Source organism: Salmo trutta, chromosome 14, assembly GCF_901001165.1.
Source record: "Salmo trutta chromosome 14, fSalTru1.1, whole genome shotgun sequence".
Classification (NCBI taxonomy): domain Eukaryota; kingdom Metazoa; phylum Chordata; class Actinopteri; order Salmoniformes; family Salmonidae; genus Salmo; species Salmo trutta.
In genome coordinates this window covers 32198245-32211089 of record NC_042970.1, presented here as the reverse complement: position 1 = coordinate 32211089, position 12845 = coordinate 32198245, and the positions used below count along the sequence as shown (strand labels likewise).

General features: G+C 40.8%; 1 protein-coding gene across 1 annotated transcript; it reads left to right on the top strand.

The window, feature by feature from the left end:
- Window positions 1–396: 396 nt before the first annotated feature.
- LOC115207840 (peptidyl-prolyl cis-trans isomerase FKBP11) lies at window positions 397–12306 on the top strand. The gene is made up of 6 exons (XM_029775343.1): window positions 397–739; window positions 966–1028; window positions 1754–1844; window positions 2033–2066; window positions 2330–2400; window positions 12052–12306. Exons 1-6 carry the CDS (start codon window positions 626–628, stop codon window positions 12258–12260), a joined length of 582 nt encoding a protein of 193 aa, XP_029631203.1. The 5' UTR covers window positions 397–625; the 3' UTR covers window positions 12261–12306.
- Window positions 12307–12845: the final 539 nt, after the last annotated feature.

Here is a 12845-nt window from a genome sequence, read left to right as displayed (position 1 = left end):
GCTTCGGCGATGTCATTTTCTGTAATGAAGTTTAAAAAAAATTGTGAAAAGTCAAATGACAGCATACCCTGTTTCCGGTTTCTGGTTGATGACAACAGCCACGCGAATACGATACCAGATTGTTTGCAAGATCATTTTGCGAAACAGACACATATTATTGTTAGAAAAACAAGGCCGTTCACAGCCGCTGTAGTAAATTAAAGAAACCCCGTCGAGGGCCACTATGGGTTCTAAAGGGAATATTAATTCTGTTTTTTCAGGGGGTACTGATACTGCTGAGGCTTTTAGAAGACTCACTACTGCCCTCAACCGACACAAATAATGTAACTGCACCGTTACCTATCAGCAATTGACTTCTGGGATGCTGGCGGAATGTTTAAGGCGGGCTCTTCGCAGTCACTTCGGCGACACAGGTCCGCGGGTCGACTGCATCGTTATCACCATATTATAACAACACATCAGCCTTAACTGGCGTCTAGCCTATATATACACACACAGTACCTCCGAATCTCTATTCGACCGATTGTCTGTGGTGGTCAGTCGTTGGTGCTTGCTGTTCTACGGCTTCACGGAAGTTAGTTGGACAGTTTTCCAAAAGTTCGGAAGTTAGTTGGATAGTTTTAAAATGAAAGCCAAGACTGGGGTCATCCTAGTCTTGCTAGCTGCTTTCGTTTGTGTTGCAGCACAGGAAGGCGAATCCGAGCAAAATGTTGTGGAAGAGTTATTGGTGGAAACCTTGGTGAGTTCTGTCTTTTTCTGTCAATCGTAGGCTATAGAGCGATAGGAAAGTGGCGACTCTTGCACAAACCGAATGCCATTCATTGTAACGTTCAGACCAAATTGAAACATTGTATCAGTTTTTGGTTGTTATAATTGTCAATGTATCGCATATTTTGTGTAATAAAACGATGCATTCGTATTTATTTGCAATTCAAATATCTCACTTTTTTTCTTCTTCTTCTAAGGTGAAACCCGAAACTTGCTCTATAACGTCAGAAATGGGAGACACGCTACAAATCCACTATACGGTAAGCAAAAAGGAGTGGAAATGAATGGCCTAAAAAACATTTTCAATTTCGAAGGTATAGGCACCGCCCTGTTTGACTTCAGACCTAGCCTGCTTATTGAGAGATGTCAACTACATTTTTTGGAAAATGTGAACGAAATCTGGTCAAAAGTGTGCTCTGCATTTTAAATGATTCTGATTCATTGCACGTCAATTAACTTGACTATAGTCAATACAATGTTGTCTGTGGCAGAGTAACAAGTTACCGTGTTTCATTTGAGACTGGGAAATTCGTGAATGTGACATCAAATATTATCAGATAAAAAACACTTTCTATTTTGCATTACACATCGTTTGTATTCATATCTGGGATGGCAAGTAAACTGCAATGTTTTACCCCATGTGGCGAAAAAAATGACACGTTTTATGCGTGCCAGACATTCTACTCGGTGCTGCGATGGGGAGGTGCAACACGTCAGCACTCCTGCTCCGGCTGTGAGTAGGGCAGTAGTCCAACCGAAACTCGTCACTCATGAAGCGTCATGCTTGAGTTTGACCATTGCCTCACCTGACATACAGCCACTCCTATAAAGACATTTGAGAAAAGTCTGTCAAGTGTTTAACATTTTAATGTGACTTGCAGGGAATGCATCTTAAACTTCTATTTAGATTCTAATCACTGCTTGCATGCAAAATCCCTCTTTTAACATGCGTCTTCCATTCATATTGTTCCAATGCTCTGAACAGGGTAAACTACTTGCTGATGGCAAGGTGATTGACTCATCACTGTCCCGGGACCCTCTTGTTGTTGAGCTGGGAAAGAGGACAGTTATCCCTGGTAAAATCACCTAACTATTCAAATTGCCTGTATTAGACCTGATATTGATCACACAAAATAACAAGAACACTAGCTTATGTTTCAAACAGCAATATACCTTCAGATTTAGCTCACACCAGCAGTGCAGTGTTTTTGTTATCGCATCAGTCACTGTATAAAGATAACATGAAATACTGTATCTCCAACAGGTCTGGAACAGAGTTTGGTAGGAGTTTGTGAAGGGTAAGTAAACAGTCAAGGTCTGCCAATACAACGTTTTGAAGGGGACATGTAGCATTCATTTACGTAAGAGAACCACTTTCACTAGGAAATCAAAAATTATATTATATGAACTAGGATAACTACTTTAAAATATAGATACTTCCAGTATGTGAAGCAATCAAAGATCCTGTCTCAAATGACTGTTAAAATGATGTCACAAAAAATAGTAGTGGAAAACATGCAAACCTATAAGAATAGGCTTTTTCTGTCTTATGTTCCTCCAGACAAAAAATCAAGACCACTATTCCGCCACACCTTGCCTATGGAAAAAGAGGATACCCTCCAACTATCCCAGGTACTAAAAAAACACATGTGCATATACACACACGTACATAGTGCCGTCAGAAAGTATTCACACCCCTTGACTTTTTCCACATTTTGTGTTACAAAGTGGGATTAAAATGGATTTAACACATTTTATTGGTCAACGATCTACACAAAATACTCTAATGTCAAAGTGAGGAAAGAAATCTGGAAAAATGAAACACCATGTTGATTGAATGAGTATCCAAACCCCCTGAGTCAATACATGTTAGAATCACCTTTAGCAGTTATTACAGCTGTAAGAGCTTTGCACACCTGTGTTGTACAATATTTGCACATTTTATTATTTAAAAAATAAAATAAAATCTTCAAGTTCTGTCAAGTTGGTTGTTGATCATTGTTAGACAGCCATTTTAAAGTCTTGCCATACATTTTCAATCCAATTTAAGTTCAAACTCTAACTCGGCCACTCAGGAACATTCGCTGTCTTCCTAGTAAGGAACTCAAGTGTAGATTCGGCCTTGTGTTTTAGGTTATTGTCCTGCTGAAAGGAGAATTTGTCTCCCAGTGCCTGTTGGAAATCAGACTGAACCAGGTTTTCCTGTAGGATTTTGCCTGTGCTTAGCTCTATTACGTTTGTTTTTATTCTAAAAAACTTGCTAGTCCTTGCCGATGACATGCATACCCATAACATGATGCAGCAACCACCATGCTTGAAAATATGAAGAGTGGTACTCAGTGTTATGTGTTGTGTTGGAATTGCCCCAAAAATAATGTATTGTATTCAGGACATAAAGTTAATTTCTTAGCCAAATGTTTTACTTTAGTGCCTTATTGCAAACAGGATGTATGATTTGGAATATTTGTGTACTGTACAGGTTTCCATTTCACTCTGTCCTTTTAAGGAAAGGGAAAGGGGGATACCTAGTCAGTTGTACAACTTCTGCATTTAACCCAACCCCTATTTAGGTTTAGTATTGTGGAGTAACTACAATGTTGTTGATCCATCCTCAGTTTTCTCCTATCACAGCCATTAAACTCTGTAACTGTTTTAAAATCACCATTGGCCTCTTGGTGAAATCCCTGAGCGGTTACCTTATTCTCCGGCAATTGAGTTAGGAAAGATGCCTGTTCTTTTGTATTGACTGGATGTATGATACACCATCCAAAATGTAATTAATATCTTTACCATGCTCAAAGAGATATTCAATATCTGCTTAGGTTCCCTTCTTTGCAAGGCATTGGAAAACCTCCCTTGTCTTTGTGGTTGAAACTCATTGCTTGACGGAGGGCCCTTACAAATAATTGTATGTGTTGGGTACAGAGATTATGTTTTATTTTACCAGGTAAATTGACTGCGAACACATTCTCATGTACAGCAACTACCTGGGGATGAATGAGCCAATTGGAAGCTGGGGATGATTAGGTGGCCATGACGGTATGAGGGCCAGATTGGGAATTTAGCCAGGACACAAGGGTTAACCCCTACTCCTACGATAAGTGCAATGCGTTAATGACCACAGAGAGTCTGGACATCCATTTAACGTCCCATCCAAAGATGACACCCTACACAGCAATGTCCCCAATCACTGCCTTGGGGCATCAGGATATTTTTGGGGGACCTGAGGAAAAAGTGCCTCATACTGGTCTTCCAACACCACTTCCAGCAGCATCTGGTCTCCCATCTAGGGATCGACCAGGACTAACCTGCTTAGCGTCGAGGCAAGCTAGCAGTGAAATGCAGGGTGGTATGCTGCTGGCCAGGTAGTCACTCAAAAATCATGTTAAACACTTATTGCACACATGCAACTTATTATGTGACTTGTTAAGCACATTTTTACTCCTGAACTTATTTAGGCTTGTCATAACAAAGGGGTTGAAGACTTATTGACTCAAGTCATTTCTAAAAAACATAATTCCACTTTGACATTATGGGGTATTGTGTGTAGGCCAGTGACTCATCTCAATATAATAAATTTAAAAGTCAGGTTGTAACACAACAAATTGTGGAAAAAGTCAAGGAATGTGAATACTTTCTGAAAGCATTGTACACACTCAATAATACAAAGAAACAAACGCTAAATAAATACTGCATTTCACCTTGATGACACTGCCCTGCCAGTCATATGGACGTAAACTGGAGCCACGCGATGACACGTGTGTCCCACAACGACTCGTTGGAAAAGCATGCAGTTTATTAGGATACAGATGAAATAAGTTATGAGCTGGATGCTCCATTCCAATAAGTATCAAGGGTCTTATTATGGTGAAATGATCATCGACGCTTGGCTGCCGTTTGGCAAATACAAATAATCTCGCTTTTGTTGTCCATAATAATCTCTTCATGCAGACTATACCCACACTGTATATGCGAGCTGTTGAGCTGTTGGCTAAAGCGCATGTGGAAATACCAGTGGGCACACCTGCTACATAACGAACAAAAATGTGAGAACCATCAGTAGAGTTGTAAATGCGATGGAAACAATTTAACTTCATTTATTATTTGGTACATGGGATTTGAACTGCAAATTGTATCTTTGTGCAGTACGTCATCACGCACAGGCTTTTATCCCCAACAAGTCAATTTGATGGAAATGCATCTGGTGGGAAATATTGTTGTGATGCGTATTTTAGAATATTCGTATGAAAATATGTCGCCAATTGGATGGAAACCTAGCTACTCTCAGTTTAAAATCCTGTGCAAGTGATATAAAACACCAAATATTAATTGGTATACTGTATGTAATTACAATATGATTACATATTCACTGTTAGCATATGCTGAAATTTTATTACAATACAATTTAACAAAGTGCTGTTTTGCTTTATATTTACTGCAGCAATCTGTCAATTATGGTGCACTGTGGAAAAAGGTGTGGGAGGGGAAATAATCTTTGGCTCATTAACATATTTCAAGGCATGCCTTGTAAGTGGCTATATTTGTTGCACCCATTAGTGAGAATGCTGTACCAATTGAACTGATGTGGTAGTAGTGCCCATACAACTTCCATGTGTATAAGGGACAAATCTGAGTGTCAGCAAGTAATTATGTGTTTTCCTAAATCCTTTTGGTCTGTTTACCCTGTAATCATTTCCAGTTTGGAAGCCTTTGTTTACACCTCTAGAAGTGCAAGTGATATATAATATGCTGTAATATAGACATGTATTTTTTTATTTAACCAAGTAGGCCAGTTGAGAACAAGTTCTCATTTACAACTGCGACCTGGCCACGATAAAGCAAAGCAGTGCGACAAAAACAACAGTTACACATGGGATAAACAAACATACAGTCAATAACACAATAGAAAAATCTGTATACAGTGTGTGCAAATGAGGTAAGGCAATAAATAGGCCATAGTGGCGAAGTAATTACAGTTTAGCAATTAACACTGGAGTGATAGATGAGGATGTGGAAATACTGGTGTGCAAAAGAGCAGAAAAACAAATATGGGATGAGGTAGGTAGTTGGTTGGATGGGCTATTTACAGATGGGCTGTGTACAGCGGCAGGTAAGCTGCTCTGACAGTTGATGCTTAAAGTTAGTGAGGAAGATATGAGGCTTCAGCTTTTTGCAGTTCGTTCCAGTCATTGGCAGAAGAGAACTGGAAGGAAAGGCGGCCAAAGGAGGTGTTGGCTTTGGTGATGACTAGTGAAATATACCTGCTGGAGCGCGTGCTAGGAGTGGATGTTGCTATGTTGACCAGTGAGCTGAGATAAGGCGGAGCTTTACCTAGCAAAGACTTATAGATGACCTAGAGCCAGTGGGTTTCGCGACGAATATGTAGCGAGGACCAGCCAACGAGAGCATACAGGTTGCAGTGGTGGGTAGTAAATGGGGCTTTGGTGACAAAATGGATGGCACTGTAATAGACCGCATCCAATTTGCTGAGCAGAATGTTGAGGGCTATTTTGTAAATTACATCGCCGAAGTCAAGGATTGGTGGATAGCCAGCCCTACGAGGGCATTTTTGGCAGCATGAGTTGCAAAATAGGAAGCTGATTCTAGATTTAATTTTGGATTGGAGATGCTTAATGAGTCTGGAAGGAGAGTTTACAGTCTAGCCAGACACCTAGGTATTTGTAGTTGTCCACATATTCTAAGTCAGAACCGTCCAGAGTAGTGATGCTAGTCAGGAGGGCGGGTGCGGGCAGCGATCGGTTGAAGAGCATGCATTTCGTTTTACTAGCATTTAAGAGCAGTCCGAAATGGTCGGCAATCTGTTTGTTCACCTGGCTTTCGAAGACCTTTAGAAAGGCAGGGCAGGATGGATATAGTTCTGTAACAGTTTGGGTCTAGAGTGTCTCCCCCTTTGAAGAGGGGATGACCACGGCTGCTTTCCAATCTTCAGCAATCTCAGACAATACGAAAGAGAGGTTGAACAGATTAGTAATAGCGGTTGCAACAATGGCGGTGGATAATTTTAGGAAGAGCAGATCCAGATTGTCTAGCCCAGCTGATTTTGTAGGGATCCAGATTTTGTAGCTCTATCAGAACATCAGCTGTTTGGATGAAGGAGAAGCCGGGAGGGTGGGCTTGGGCCAATTGCTGCGGGGGGTGCAGAGCTGTTGGTTGGGGTATCCAGGTGTTTCCATGGCCAGCCGTAGAGAAATGCTTATTGAAATTCTTGATTATCGTGGATTTATCGGTGGTGAGTGTTTCCCAGCCTCAGTGCATTGGGCATTTTTGGAATTTTTGGAATTAGTGCTGCAGGATGCAAAATTCTGTTTAGGAAAGCAAAGGTTAGCTTTTTCAAACTGACTGTGTATATTGGTTCCTGACTTCCCTGAAAAGATGCATATCGCTGAGAACGCCACAGGATGGTTTTGTGCTGGTCAAGGGCAGTCAAGTCTGGAGTGAACCAAGGACTATATCTGTGCTTAGTTCTACATTTATTTTTGAATGGGGCATGCTTATTTATGATGGTGATGAAAGCGCTTTTAAAGAATAACCAGGCATCCTCTATGGGATGAGGTCAATATTCTTCCAGGATACCCGGGCCAGGTTGGTTAGAAAGGCCTGCTCGCTGAAGTGTTTTAGGGAGCGTTTGACAGTGATGAGGGTGGTCGTTTGACCTCAGACCCATAACGGACGCAGGCAATGAGGCAGTGATCGCTGAGATCCTGTTAAGCATATCCCAGTTTAGGTCACCTAACAGTACGAACTCTGACAATAGATGGGGGGCAATCAATTCACATATGTTGTCCAGGGCACAGCTGGGATCTGAGGGGGGGGTCTATAAAAAGCGGCAACAGTGAGGGACTTATTTCTGGCGAGATGGATTTTTAAAAGTAGAAGCGTGAACTGTTTGGGCATAGACCTGGATAGTATGACAGAACTCTACAGTAGATTGCAACTCTGCCCCCTTTAGCAGTTCTATTTTTACGTAAAATGTTGTAATTGGGGATAGAAATTTCTTGATTTTTGGTGGCCTTCCTAAGCCAGGATTCAGACACTGCTGGGACATACCTAGTAGCCAACCTGCTTGCACCAATCCCATGGAATTACAGTAAAATACCAACATAAAAATGACAGTAGCATTTACTTACAATATAGTAGGCAAATTATACAGTATTGTACTATATTACAGGAAGCTGGTGGCAAGTTACTGTGAATATTACAGTAACATATTTGCCACTAGCCAGATTTGGACAAAGATACAACAAAAGGTATCTTGTTACCACAAAATAACTTGAAGACCAATCTATCCTTAAATGTCCGAACAGTCATTCTGATTCCCATGTAAAACAGCCTTTTATGTGACTAAAATATACCTCATGATATTTTTTGGGGGATAGAAATGCTAAATATTTTAGAAAGTAATGTTTCTGTCATGGCCAACTACCAGGAAGTTCGAAAAGACAGGCTGAGTGGGCGGGGAGCTCATATTCATGAGCTCACCTTGACTGACAGCTCTTCGAGATGCCTATGTCAAGAAACTTGGTTGCAGTAAAATCATCTCAAGCTAATTTGGTGATGCAACTCAAACATTGAAATTGCATCAATGATGTACTTTGTTTTTTAATACAACTTCTGTTTAGCATGTCTCTTGTGATGCCCCCCCCCCTTTGTTGTTGTTGTCAATCTGAGGTTTGACAGTCACACTCTGCAAGGCACACGTTGAATACAAACATATTTCATTTTTGAAGATCGTAAGAAATATTATATAAAGTGGTACCAGCACATGTGTTGTAACACTTTTTGCTTCATGCTATATTTGAGACAAGCTACTGATATTGTTTCAGTGAACAACAGACTTGTTATGGATGTCATGTATTGTTAAAATTGTTTTGATAAATGTTATAACTTTGTAATTATATAATTTCATTGTGTGTGTGTGTGTGTGTGTGTGTGTGTGTGTGTGTGCATACACCCATCATTTAGGGTTGAGCCCGGCCCCGAACTGCAGTCAGGGGCTTCTCGATGAAAGGGGAGAAATATAGTGCATCCGGAAAGTATTCAGACCCCTTGACTTTTTCCACATTTTGTTAAGTTACACCCTTATTCGAAAATTGATTTTTTTTTTTTTAACGATCTACACAATACCCCATTTATGACAAAGCAAAAACAGGTTTAGACATTTTTGTATATTTAAAAAAAATAAACATTGTGGTGGAATTATTGTAATCAAAAGGAGAGACTTTTAGATTTCTTAAACAATCAAACTTGATTATTTAATTAGTGTAGTAATGGAGCTGGTCGGTAATCACCCCTGGAGGGGATCACTGAGAACTCAACAAGCTGGTCGGTAATCACCCCTGGAGGGGATCACTGAGAACTCAACAAGCTGGTTTGAGCCACAGCATTTTGTAGCAAAGTCCATCCTCCTTCAGTCTACATGACACACACCAGATGTATGGAATGGGTCACAAGGTTAAGATTTGTATAAAAGATACTTATAATTCAAAGCATACAGTATCTGCTGTAAAAACAGTTCTCATTGTGTAGAGACCAGTGTCTGGCCCCCCAAATCCATACTGGAGCCATCTCCCCCTGTTACCCCAGTACAGAAACATTAATTCATGCTCTGGAATGCGGTATCCCCAAAGACAGTGTAAATCTCCTGTCAGTGTTCTCCCAGAGGCCAACTTTCAGTTCACACAGACACTAGAGTTATAATAACCCTCTATTCTGTTGCATAAAACAACCATTTGATACAATAAAAGTATTGACTATCTTGTAATTTCCACCATAACATTTACACAAGTATTCACACCCTTTACTCAGTACTTTGTTGAAGCACCTTTGGCAGCGATTACAGCCTCGAGTCTTCTTGGGTATGACGCTACAAGCTTGGCACACCTGTATTTGGGGTTTCTCCCATTCTTCTCTGCAGATCCTCTCAAGCTCTGTCAGGTTGTATAGGGAGCGTTGCTGCAGAGATGTTCGATCGGGTTTAAGTCCGGGTTCTGGCTGGGCCACTCAGACATTCAGAGACTTTTCTCAAAGCCACTCCTGCTTTGTCTTGGCTTTGTACTTAGGTTCGTTGTCCTGTTGGAAGGTGAACCTTCACCCCAGTATGCAGTCCTGAGCGGTCTGTTCATCTTTCCCTCGATCCGGACTAGTCTTCCAGTCCCTGCCGCTGAAAAATATCCCCACAGCATGATGCTACCACTACCATGCTTCACCATAGGGATGGTGCCAGGTTTCCTCCAGACGTGAAGCTTGGCATTCAGGCTAAAGAGTTCAATCTTGGTTTGAGAGAATCTTGTTTCTCATGGTCTTAAGAGTCCTTTAGGTGCCTTATGGCAAACTCCAAGCGGGCTGTCGTGACTTTTACTGAGTGGCTTCCGTCTGGCCACTCTACCATAAAGGCCTGATTTTGGTGGAGGGCTGCAGAGATGGTTGTCCTTCTGAAAGGTTCTCCCATCTCCACAAAGGAACTCTGGAGCTTTGCCAGTGACCATCAGGTTCTTGGTTACCTCCCTGACCAAGGCCCTTCTCCCCCGATTGCTTAGTTTGGCTAGGTGGCCAGCTCTAGGAAGAGTCTAGGTGGTTCCAAACTTCTTCCATTTTTAAGGATGATGGAGGCCACTGTGTCCTTGGGAACCTTCAATGCTACAGACATTTTTTTGGTACCCTTCCCCAGATCTGCGCCTCAACACATTCCTGTCTCGCAGCTCTTCGGACGATTCCTTCAACCTCATGGCTTGGTTTTTGCTCTGACATGCACTGTCAACTGGGGGACCTTTTTATATAGACAGGTGTGTGCCTTTCCAAATCATGTCCAATCAATTGAATTTACCACAGGTGGACTCCACAATTAAATTGTAGAAACATCTCAAGGATGATCAATGGAAACCAGATCCACCTGAGCTCAATTTCGAGTCTCATAGCAAAGGGTCTGAATACTTATGTAAATAAGGTATTTCTGGTTTTTTTTTCATACATTTTCAAAAATGTCTAAACCTGTTTTCGCTCTCTCATTTTGGGGTATTGTGTGTAGATTGAGGAAAAAAAGTATAATCAATTTTAGAATAAGGGTGTAATAGAAAAAGTCAAAGGGTCTGAATACTTTCCAAATACACTGTAAATATATTTGCCATACATTTGATACAGTACAGTCAATTTTTAGCACCAGTAGAGTAGCTATATAAACCCCGCCCCTCCTTAAACATGCCTTCTCCGATGTTGCTTACAAGGCAGTACTTATTTAAATATCAAGTTACAATTGGTGTATTAAAATGAGTGTTAGGGTGATGTCACCCTATCCCCTTAATAATTGGGTCATCATACTTTGATCCAAATATAATCTTTATATTTATCCAAATATAAACTTTAACTACAACATTTTCAGTAACGGTTACAGAAACGTTTTACTTGCTATGACTGTTTTTTTTTTTAAATCAACCTTAGTTTAACACACTTACCTAAATGAAGACTTGCAAAGCAAACTGATGGGTATCATTTCTAATCAGGTCTGCCCTCAAACTATTTGTATTTTGATCAAATGTGGCCTTTTTGGGGGGCAGAGCGCATTAGAATAATATCCAGGAGTGTGCTTTGCAAGTGTTAATTTTTACATTTGTCATTTAGCAGACAATGTTATCCAGAGTGATTTACAGTCAGTGCGTTAAACTACAGTAGATAAACAAGAACATATTAGTCATAGCAAGTAAAAAGATTGTTACCGTTAGCGAGTATGCTGTTGTAGTTAAGCAGGCTACTTGCACGTCTATTTTTGTATTGTAAAAATACAAAATACATTGTATTCCAATTATACTGTTACAAAATACATGTTGGCACTAGCTGCATGCACTGTAAATCTGCAACAGTTTACTAATTACTGTTCTTCTAGTAATGCACTGTAAATTCTAGAAATACAGCATGTTGCTGTAGTTAGGTGTTCTAGTAATATGCTGTAAATTTGTGTTGCTCTAAAGGTCCTGTAAATATACCGTTATTTACTGGCTTCTGTGCTGCCAGTATTTTACTGTAAAAATGACAGGACATTTTTTTTACAGTACATACAACAACGTGACTCAGTTAGGGTTTCCAAGATTCCCTGATTTTCCATAAATCCAGATTGGAGGATTCTGCATTTCCCTGCTTATTCCCTCACAATTCTGGAAAGCTTCCCACCAGGATTTAAGGAAAACTTGGGTATATTGGGAAAGTTAATGGAATTTTTCAACCCTAAACCCAGTACTTGATCCTCCTCTCTTCTTCCCTCTGTCCTGTTAGCTGATGCTGCTCTAGAGTTTGAGGTGGAGGTGATGTCACTGATCCAGGCAACCCCATGGCAGAAGATGGTGAATGATGTCTTTCCCCTAGTGTGTCTGGGCCTGGTTCCCACTCTTCTGGGCATGGTGGGCCTCTACCTCTATAACAAGGCCAATGCCCAGCGGCCAGGAAAGAAGAAGGCCAAGGACAAGAAGAGCAAGAAGAAATGAAGGAGACTCACATAACTATTTAAATAATAAAATTAAAAACAATCTAGTTTTTTGTTTGTTATTATTGTATTAAATACTCTATTTTAATTTAATTAAATATATATATATTTTTTGATAGTTATTGTAAGACACAAAAATAGAATAAGGAATAGGATTCTGCCAGTAGGAGTGCATTCTACCAGTTTGAGTTCTATCTACTCTTAGTCAGTATACAACTTGAAACCCTTTTGAAGTTCATGTATGAGTGATGCTGTGTGTGATTGATGGCTTGCATGTGCTGCTTGCATGTGCTGCACAACATGTGCCACCTCTTGACAGTGTGGCGCATGCGTTGGGTGTCAGCAGTTGAAAGGCGAGGGTGGCTGTGATACCATCAGCAGGGGCTTGCGATGGTGGAGGATCTGGTCGCTAACAGAGATGACGTCGCAATAAGATCCGCAGCTGCTGGGTCACACAGGTCAGAGCTCCTCTCCCGTCCCAGACACAGCCGGTCCAGCAGAACCTTGTTATAACGTTTCCAGAACCACTCCAGAATCGATTAGTCCAGCATGGCCTGAGCACACAGGGTTATAAATGAGAAGTTAG

Excerpts from the sequence above, each read along its gene's own strand:
- LOC115207840 (XM_029775343.1), top strand. The coding sequence starts at position 626 with ATGAAAGCCAAGACTGGGGTCATCCTAGTCTTGCTAGCTGCTTTCGTT. Across the intron at positions 740-965 it reads AGTTATTGGTGGAAACCTTG|GTGAAACCCGAAACTTGCTC; the intron begins GTGAGTTCTGTC and ends TCTTCTTCTAAG. Across the intron at positions 2,401-12,051 it reads ATACCCTCCAACTATCCCAG|CTGATGCTGCTCTAGAGTTT; the intron begins GTACTAAAAAAA and ends CTGTCCTGTTAG.